This window comes from Callionymus lyra, chromosome 3, assembly GCF_982586985.1.
Source record: "Callionymus lyra chromosome 3, fCalLyr1.hap1.1, whole genome shotgun sequence".
Taxonomy (NCBI): Eukaryota; Metazoa; Chordata; class Actinopteri; order Syngnathiformes; family Callionymidae; genus Callionymus; species Callionymus lyra.
Genome location: NC_141820.1, coordinates 24155374 through 24165833, shown reverse-complemented (window position 1 = coordinate 24165833; position 10460 = coordinate 24155374). Strand labels below are relative to the sequence as shown.

The 10460-nt window shown below is 35.2% G+C and overlaps 1 protein-coding gene across 2 annotated transcripts; it reads left to right on the top strand.

The window, feature by feature from the left end:
• Window positions 1-1911: 1911 nt before the first annotated feature.
• On the top strand, window positions 1912-9301 carry LOC148083943 (tyrosine-protein kinase STYK1-like). Of its 2 annotated transcripts, none has more exons than XM_087787190.1 (10): window positions 1912-2065; window positions 4437-4492; window positions 5669-6040; window positions 6162-6377; window positions 7099-7280; window positions 7352-7420; window positions 7774-7988; window positions 8099-8139; window positions 8395-8491; window positions 8723-9301. In XM_087787190.1, exons 2-10 carry the CDS (start codon window positions 4438-4440, stop codon window positions 8916-8918), a joined length of 1443 nt encoding a protein of 480 aa, XP_087643316.1. In that variant the 5' UTR covers window positions 1912-2065; window position 4437; the 3' UTR covers window positions 8919-9301. The 2 variants fall into 2 exon arrangements, with proteins under 2 accessions (XP_087643316.1, XP_087643317.1); XM_087787191.1 differs by having other exon boundaries at window positions 1919-2011.
• Window positions 9302-10460: the final 1159 nt, after the last annotated feature.

The following is a 10460-nucleotide window of genomic DNA, read 5'->3' as shown; positions in this document are numbered from 1 at the left end:
ATCATTAAGTAGCTTTTCATCAAAACTCTTCATAATAATTTAACATTTTAAGTAAGCTCTGACAAATGTAGAGACAGAAAACAATATTCTGAACAAGCATTTTCAGGAATTTTAAAGGTCAACCAATGTGTTAATTTGAGTGTCTCTTAAAGTGATCTTGGACTCTATTGTACTCATCAGTATGTATGTTTGTACAAAACTCTATTTTCATTGACATTTTTACATTCGAAAAAGTTCTTAAGCCCCGCCCAATGGAAACACTTTTCTGGAGCTAAAATCTTGTTTACCATAACCACACCCACTCTGCTGTGATTGTTCAAACACCGAGGTTTGACACCACGCGTAATTAATCCAGGAAGTCTCTCTAAGGGACTTGTTGTATAAACAAAGCAGGGCATGATTATGGCTGGCTGGAGGAGGAGTGAAGATATTATTACATCATAATGGAATCCGCTCTCATAACCTCTCGTTCGCCAGGATTTCAGAGGGGCGAGAATTTTGTAAAGTAATACGTTTAAAACATGGTCATGATGAGGGACTTACAGCAGCTTGGAGAGGAAAATTTCAACATTTTAAACATGTGAGTGAGTTAAGCTCCGTTTTCACATTAGTTGCCCCTATTGTAAATAATTTATTGTTCACCAAATTGAGATTTAGAATCTATTTTGCAGAACAGATATGATTATTTGTTTGTGAGTGGCCTAAGCCTTTTGCTGCCCGTTTTCTTTTTTTAAGTCCAGCCGCTGGATCCAGCGTGGTAACTATATCTAAACGGTTTCGCCCAAAACCTCAGAAAAATAAATTGCTTCTAACTTCCAATCGTTTGTTTAAATGAGTGTTTCTTGAGATGGACTCGTTCTGGTTACACCACAATCCTGGTCTGTTGGTGCAAGTCATTGATTGAAACATGTCTGTTAATCTTGTGAGCACGTGTAATGCAGAGGGCGACACACATTTGGAACAATCAATTGTTTGAAAGGATCATCCTGCTTTCTCAGTAAATCTTATCCTTGTATGCTCGCAAGAGCGATGCATGACTGACATTACATCACAGGTGTGCCCACACAACCTTTGTCTCACAAATGATGTGAAAGACGACTGAATGAGCCGAATACCAACGATGCGAACGAAACTCAAATACAACAGAACAAACCGGAATGATTCTTCAGTGTCAGGACTTGCTCTAAAATATATTGCATTATCATCCAGATGAAAAATAAATAGATACATTTGACTTGGTTTCAATATGCGTGGGTAACAAATTAGTGAAAACAATTACAACGTCAACATTTCCTACGGGATTTATATAACACTTAAAAACGAACTAACTATAAAAAATATTGATCCCATATCTCTCAACTACTAGTTTAAAGGCAACATTTATTAATGTCATTGAAATAAATATACATTTATGTTTAATTCACTTGAATTAAAATGTTACATTTTTACTTTTACAATAATTTAGATTTAGTTTATCAATATTATTCTATTTTTTTTAATGAGAGATTGCCTTTGTTTAAAAAAAAAAAAAAACAAGAATAACTTATTTAAAAATACAATAAAAAGTACAATTATTGCTTGTCGGGTCATCAGATATATAGAATTTTAAGTTTTTAATTTTAACGTTTTTTTATATCGCATTTTGTCTAATTTGAAAAAAAAATAAAACTAAATAAAATAATGCAACATTTTAATGAATATTTTTTCTTGACTGCTCTTAACTTTGCTCCTGATAAGAAACAGAAATGTATGTCATGGTCTTTAAATACCGAGACACCATCATACAGGCACAAATGATACTAAAGGTGATAAGAGTAGAATAACAAAAGGTGCAGTAGAAGTGGGCGGGGCCAATCTGATACAAGAAACGAGGAAAGGCAAGGCATCAACAAACAGGCCTGAGAACCAGACTGGGACTTCAGAAAAGAGTACAGTATTATTTGAGCTTCACTGGCACTTTGTGATACGGACACACACATCGTCAGTAGAATAATGAAACTCTTAAGGACAGGTACTTTTTGCCGACACCTGCTTGATGCTTGACCCGGTCTTTTCAGGAGCACACGTGAGACTCATTCTTTATTAATCTTATCAATGTTTATTTTACTTTACATCATCGATGACAGAAGAACATTTAAGCAATCATTTTACAATCTAAATTAGAAAAGGCATTGCAATATCTACGAGTGGTTGTGAATATTACTTAAATATATAATTGCACATTTTCTATTTGAAAATTCGAGATAAAATACTTGAGTTATATTATAAAACATGGATTAAAATAAAAATCTCATGGTCCGGTTAGGACAGTAATATTTAGGATAGTCCTGTTGAAACCTAAAATTACTTCCAAATTCTCCAATACATATTTTGTGTTGTAAATGTTTTGATGCACTTGATGCACTTTTTACTGAAAAAAAAAATGCAGAAAACCATTTGCTTTCATAGTTTTACATGTGTTTGTCTGCTGCTTTTAAAAACTTACTCAAGAGTCTGATCCCACTGATGAGTTCTTAACAGCATGCGAGTCAAACTAATGCAACAACTATGCCGACTAACTGGTTCAGTGGCATCTATCGAAAGACAGGATGGTGTTTCAATGTCTTCAAAAATGCTTACAGCATACCATTGTGACTACTGAAGGGTGTGAGTGTGCTAGAGGTTGCCAGTAGCTGCAACTTGAAAACATCACAATGACATTGGAATAATGAAACATACCAATCTGAAAAATCATCGGCATCTGGAGGTCATACAAGGTTACCAATAGTTTGTGGCAGAAGAAAATTGGTTTCGACTTATGTTCTTGAATTAGTGAGGAAATAATGAGTTTGCTATTCGATGCACTTTAATTGTCAAATATTATATTATATATATATTTACCCTGGGCCTGCCCCTTGACCTCCCAACCCATGTCCAATAGTCTTTTAAAACAAATTATCTATCAAATTTAATATTATGTGCAATTTGTCAGTGACTATTTAAATTTCTTTATAATACATATAAACAAGTATTCTACATTTTAAGTTTAAAAGCTAGACCTGTTAAGGTTTTTGATTCTTTTCTGGTGTATAATTGAGTTTTAAACCCCTACTTTAGACAAATTGGCCTTCAAATGAGACCACAACCAACAATAAGTGCCTAACATTTGCATAAGAAAAGGTACAGATACTCAGTACCTTAATGGCACAAGTTTTGACAAAAGCAGCAGTAACCAGGTCAAAAGTCATGATAGTCACACTCTCACTCCTCTCGTCCTCAGTCATCTCCGGGACAATGCAGGAAATACACTTAAATTAACTGTTAAAGAACTACGGTTTAAAAAAAGATTGGATAGCCCACCTCCCCAAAAAAGTAAAAAATGTATTTGCTTGTTTAAGAAAAAACTACAACAGCAAAAATCGATACAGTGCAATCGAATATTGATATAGTATTGTGAAAAGTGACATTGCTATGTTGGCATATTGATATTTTAAAACACCCCTAAATATTAATTTATTAAGTATATTTATTCTTACACATATTTAGAAACCATTCTGACACATCACTCAGCGACCACTGCCATTCAAAATAAAGATTATAATTCATAACTTTAGTCACATAAAAGCATTACATCTATAAAAGCATTCCGAACAACATATATTTGTCACAACAACAACTCTATAAGAGAGGCAGTTTCTTAGATGAGGTACCTTTGTGATATTGAACCTCAACTTGCGCACTATAGAATCAAATTAACATGGCAACGAAATAATAACAATATAAGATAAGATATATTGAAATAAGTTTTCAATAACACAAAAATAGATTGACAATTATATGCTATATATATATATATATATATATATATGCTATCATACACACAACTTTAGTACTGTGATAGTATTGCTGAAACATATTTGATCTGTATAGTTTTATAAAGTGAAGACTAAAAATACTGAATTACAATGGAGCAGTATGGTTCAAAGGATGTGTATAGAAGGGATCCGTTGGCTTATTTGTGAAGTGGTTGCTCTGGAAGCTTAGCAAAGATACTGCGTAACTTAAAACTAAGTGTGTGTCTTGAGTTGAACTTGGGGGTTTGAACACAAACAGCAGCTGTTGGAAATATTGTGATGGGAAACTGGCTGCAGAAGCATAAATATGATACATTAACAAACACACAGTCTCAAATCTAGCACATCAACATGTAACTTTGTAATGTTGCATCGTACACACGCCTGCTTGGTCTTTTTTTAGAATCAATGTCAGTGAATTTCCATTAGGAAAAATATGTTTCTGTATGAACAAAAAGATTAAATCAAAGCTAATATATAGAAATCAGAGTTTACATCTCTGTTATCTGTTGTTTATTGAGAGTGAAGTGTAACTAGAATGTCGACTGTTGAACAATCATGATGCATCAGCTGATAGTGACACTTATTTATCTGCTCCTGCAGCATGACGTCCAACTCCACAGTTCAAGAAACATGTGCACCAGACGACAGACTATGCAGTAAGAAATAAAAAACTCTTTATTCTTTTACCTGTCACTCCGTAACAAACTGTTACTCATGTGTATATGATGACAAACATTTTTGTTTCTTTGCTGTTGCAGCTTAAATTTAGTAAGTTGAGAGGACATATCAAGTGAAGTTGTTTAAGGTCAACTGACAAAAGTTTGACCTTCACAGAATGTGTTGTCATGAGCTTCACCCCGAAACTCCCTGAAAAACCCTGAGCCAGCGCAAAACTCTCCCAAGGGCCTCAATTCACTTTAACTTTATGAAAACACAGCATACGCTCAAATTAATTTTAAAAAAGTTCTATGATTGTATAAATTTTATAGTCTTGTGAAAAAATAAAACACAAAAAGAAACAATCTGCAGCACACAACTTGAAAACTTCAGCCACTGCCACTCCTTTATCTGAGGTGACTGCAAAGCCTTTCAGAAATTTGTATAGACCAAATCTTTGTCTGAATGACTCATAAGAAATCTTCCTGATTTGAAAGATGCAAACCAGGCGTACCTGTAAAACTTAGCAGAGAATATATGTATTAACTAAATAAATAAAAACATTATTTGAACTATAAACTTAGTTAGGCTACTATCTTTAAGATAAAAATTATCTATACATTTTTCAAGTGCTTATTTATTTATTTATATATATATATATATACATGTGTGTGTGTAGATGTGTGTTAAAAGGTATTTGAAAGGCAATGGTCCCCAGTCATAAAAGAAATAGTTTTATTTTTTTTACATAATTTCTATTCTTATAATTACTATTATTGTCTAAACTGTGTTTTGTTTTAAAAAAGGATTTTCTCTAAAGTAACATTAGTCTGTGACTCTTCACACGTCAACACGCTAGTTTAATTCAAGTTTACTCCAAAAAATAAACCTGTTAACTAATAAAAATGAGTGAAACACAAACTTTGTACGATTTATTTTTTAACCTTTTAACTGTTTTAACAGCTGTGTGTAATTGTTGTTAGCCACTGGTTTTTTTGAACTCAGGAGAAGACAAACCTGTCTCAAAAGCCAAGCAGGTCGACCAGTATTGAACTTTAGAATGTTCCTCAACAGAAGAAATGCGTTTAAACAAACATTCCTATCCTCCTACTGTTCAAACACTGATTATTTTTGAGTCTTTAAACTTAAATCAAAACCTTTTCTCTTTCCGACAGTTGTGCGGACGCATCAGTTGGATGTGATCATTGTTCCTGTTATTCTCCTCTTCCTCTCCCTGGTCACTTTTATGACCATGGGCTTGTTGAAGTATTGTCCCGGGCAGAGGACCAGAACGAGGACCAGCGTCCCTTATCCATACACTTATAACAGAGAGAGTCATGCACATCAAGAAGGACACAACACAGACACAGAAAATAATGGAGACACACACAGACAAAACCATAGAGACACACACAGAGAAAATCATAGACACACACACAGAGACACACACAGACAAAACCATAGAAACACACACAGAGACGGACATGGAGAAAACCATAGAGACAGACATAGAGACAGAGACAGAAACCACCTTCATGGAATAGATGGTGAGCAAAAGATTCCATCCCTGTACCTCAGTCAAACCTTTTTTGGTTTCTTCTATTGAAAGTCACAAATTAAATTTTGTTTACATTTTTTTAAACTTTTTACATGTTTTTGTTCCTAAAGCACCTCCTGGAATCAATCCAATGGAACATGAGGAAATGCAAATGTCGGTTCATCCGAACTTCACGAGAGCACCAGAGACGTCCACACAGAGACTTCATGGACGCTTCAGCCAAGTCACTGCCCTGCCTCTGACCATTACTATGAGACCAGATGACATTTTCACTATCCATCGAGCTCGCATAGACGGCAAGGATGTCATCCTGAGGGTGCTAAAAGGTACATTTGGCTAGTACTGTTGAGAGTACTGTGAGATTATAGGCGAGAAAATAGGATATACAATAGTTTTACCTAGCTCTTGAAATTGACATTTAATGTATGAAGTGGACTGTCTAAATATATATATTCTATATCCGTCTCCACACACCATATTTACTTTAGGAGCTGGATGTTTACATATCAAAACCCTCTTCATACCACTGTATCAATTGCAAAGTTGTGGTCTTCCAGAGTTAAGGGCAAATCAAAAATGGGCCGCAGAGGAATAAGTAGTGTTAAAAGGGAACTATAATGGTTGAGAAGTGCTTTACAACATTGAACACTGGATTATTCTGCCCATTTATCAAGTCACTGAACATTCATTGTGTCCATAGCAGTATCAATAGAAAAGTGATTTGCCTGTGATGCACGTAAACCACCATCAACTAGATACACCAGACCCGTCAACAGTTCCAGCTTTGGAGATCATTTAGTTCTATATACATTACAACTAGTACTTTTCTTAAGACATGCAACTTGGGGATATTATTCAATATAGATATTTAGTAATGAAAATTGTAAAAAAAAAAGAAAAAGTATCTGCATTATTTAACCGCCTAAATTAAAAAAATAAAATTGAATGAAATTAAAGCTTTGAAAAAAGGCTTGATTCATTACAGTGCATAAAAACCCCCTACAATGACTTACAAATGGTTAACTAAATATAAACAATATCCCACAGATTCTGCAAATAACCAGCAGCAGCAGTATTTTGTGGGCTTTACTTCCTTCCTGTCGGGCCTCGGGCCACACCCCTTCATCCCGGCAGTGCTGGGTGTCGTTTCCGTGCAGCCGCCCCCCATGTTGGTGCTGGAGGAGCTACAGTACAGAGATCTGCTGGGCTTCCTTTGGGGTTGTCGACAGGTACGGTGAAGCCGACTATCAGCCCAGAGTCATTCAACAACAGTGATGTAACAGTTGCTCTCTCCTCTCAGAATAACTCCAACCACAACTACACAGAGAAAAGACTTTTCATCATGGCTGGACAAGTAGCATCTGCTCTGGTTTGTCATCACAACAATTAAAGTTTAGCTTCTTTGTCAGAGAATCTACACAATAAAAGAAGACATGGGTCGATTAGAACAAAAGTTAAATCTTAATGTACTCATGAAAATAAAGTTTATACAACCACACACATACACACACAGCCACACAACTATTGCAAGTTCATCTTTGGATGTAGTTCAATCCTTTATGAATCCCTAAGTACAAAGGTGACACCTTCTGGACGACTTTAAAGACTGCACACATGAGGGTTGTTTTCTTTTGATAATTGCGAAATAAAGTTGTTTTTAATATGAATATGAAGTTAAATTACTTTATTTAATTGTACTTTTTTTTTATACATGTACTGTAGGAGTACCTTCACAGCCAAAGCTGCATCCATGGGAACCTGGGAGCTCGCAGTGTTTTGATCGGTGGAGATCTGTCGGCGAAGTTGTGGGGTCTCACCCCGGCTTACCACAGGAAAACACAGACTCAGGTTCCAGACGGGGTGGAGGTGATGGAGATGAAGAAATGGCAGGCTCCTGAAGTTCTGGCCAGACAATCTGTCAGTCAGAGCAGTGATGTGTAAGCGTGAAGGCCATGTCATGCATGTGTCAAAAATATTTAAAAATATAGTTAGATCTATTTGATGATAACTAACCTAATGTATCCAATGTGACATTTGTCTTCTTCAGATGGTCGTTCGGTATACTACTGTATGAAATGATTTCACTTGGTAAGTGTGCTTCCTTTTGATGTTTCTGATTTGTTTGTTTGTATAGTTTCTATATAAACAATAATTTATTTTTTTCAAGGTGGCTTTTAAATTATTCTTATTATGTTCAGGTACACGTTTTAACGTAATATGAAATCATTATAAATTATACTCTGACCGTCTACAGAACAACAACAAAAGCATGCCCTACATTTATATCTCATCGTTTAAGAGATAATGTTCAAGTCAATGATATTTAATATGTTTCAAACGCAGGTGACCCACCGTTTCGTGACGTCACAACAGCGGAAATACTGCAGCATCTCCAGCGAGGTAAACACGTCAAGAAGCCAGCAAACTGCTCCAACTCACTGTAAGTAAAACAAAAATCATTTTATTATTTAACTCCTTTTTTAAAGTAGTGCAAACGTGTTTAATGTGTTAAAACACGAACTAGCTACTAATATTTACATTTTTTTCTTACACTCTGGGGGTTGTTTGAGGGATAGATATACACAAGTAATTTCCAAAGTTACAAGACATAAGGGTTTTAAAATTGATGTTTTCAATGTTCTAAATGTCATTCTTACCTGACCACCACCAGGTACTCCATCATCAAGGCGTGCTGTCAGTTCAGGACCCAACAGCGACCCTCCGTGTCCGCGTTGCTTCAGAAGATTCGAGCGGGAGAGCGATCAGCCAATGAGAGGACAGTCATCGCGTCGTCTCAGCCAATAGACACAGAGAGATACCTTAGAGAGGCGGGGATTGGCGTAACCTACAATTTTGCTCTCATGTGATTGGTCGGGGGAAAACCATGGCTGCCTTTTTTTTGTTTTTATATTAATTGTTTTAGTTTATTTTTTTAATATATAAATATATATGTGTATATATGGCGCTAAAATGTTTATTCAAGGTTCTATTTTTTCAAATGTATTTTGTCATTGTTGAGTGAACACAAACTGATTAAGGTGGTTGTATGAACAATTTTATTTATTGAACTTAGAATATACAAGTACTGTATTTAAGTTGTCTGCACATTCTTGTGTTTTAACTGTCAAAAATGTAGGTAAGATGCGTATATTTGTCAAACCGCATTAAATTATGTCCAAATTTTCTGCCTCTTCTTCATTAACTAATCATTTTCAGCAAGAATGTTTAGGAGGAATATAATGATTAATGTATGATTTTGATTTATATTATATATTAAAAGTGTGACTGTCTATATTAATGTGAGCAGTGATGTCCTGACCAATCAATATTTTGTGTTTAAGCCAAGCTACGGAATAGATTATAAAGAGGTATCCAATAACAGTAGCCTCACATTTAACAGTTTGGAAAATATACATTTTGTTGGGAATGTGACCTTGACTTCTAAAAGTATTTTGGCCCTTGGTGTGATTGAGTTTGACACCCCTTATCTACGGATATAGTGTCAAGATGATTAAAATGGAGGCTTACAATTTGAGGCTTTGTAACAGAATTATTATTTTTAATGAACAACATTTTTACCAGGTTGAGTGAAAACACAAATCAAATAAAAAGTGAAAGGGTGAATCATTTATACACCTAAACTGACCATTTTTCATCTAGAGCTGCTGAAAAATACACACTGTACCAGAGACACAAACAGATCGACTTACAAAGAGTAATCTGGCCATGGAAGCATGATAGCCATCGAGACACCAGCGTGCTCACGAGTACATTCACTGCACTGATTTACACACTAAACACACCTTTTAAGATAGAAAAACAGTAAAGAAAAGGACAAATATCACTGTGACCCCACACACGATTCTGGTTTAAGCCACAAAGGATTTAACTGGATACAATGATTTCTCAAAATTCACTTGAAACGTTTTGGTCTTATTAATAATTTACAGTCAAAGTAATCAAAACACTAATGAACGTCAATTAATGCCGTTTGTGGCGACACCATCGACACACAAAACAAACCTGATCAGCAGTGCAACCCATTAGGCACACAGAGAAAAAGCACAAAGTGGTGTGATTTGTGAAGGTGAGGCTACAACTACATTTTGGCTTCCAAACAATACATCATAGGACACAGTGTTCACGTGAATCCATCTCTCCAGCACGCAAAGTTACCAATTAAAACACAGCAAACCATTTTTCTTTAAAAAAATAAATATAAATAAGGTAGTCACATGATTAATTCATTTAAACAAAGACACAGGAAAAGTTGTGAAACATTAAAATTGTGATTCAAGTGAGGAGAAAAAAAAATGACATCCAAAAATAGGAGGGACATGAACCTCTTAACACTTTCACACATTTCAATACACATTAAAAAATTAAAAAAATGTACATCTGGCGTTTCA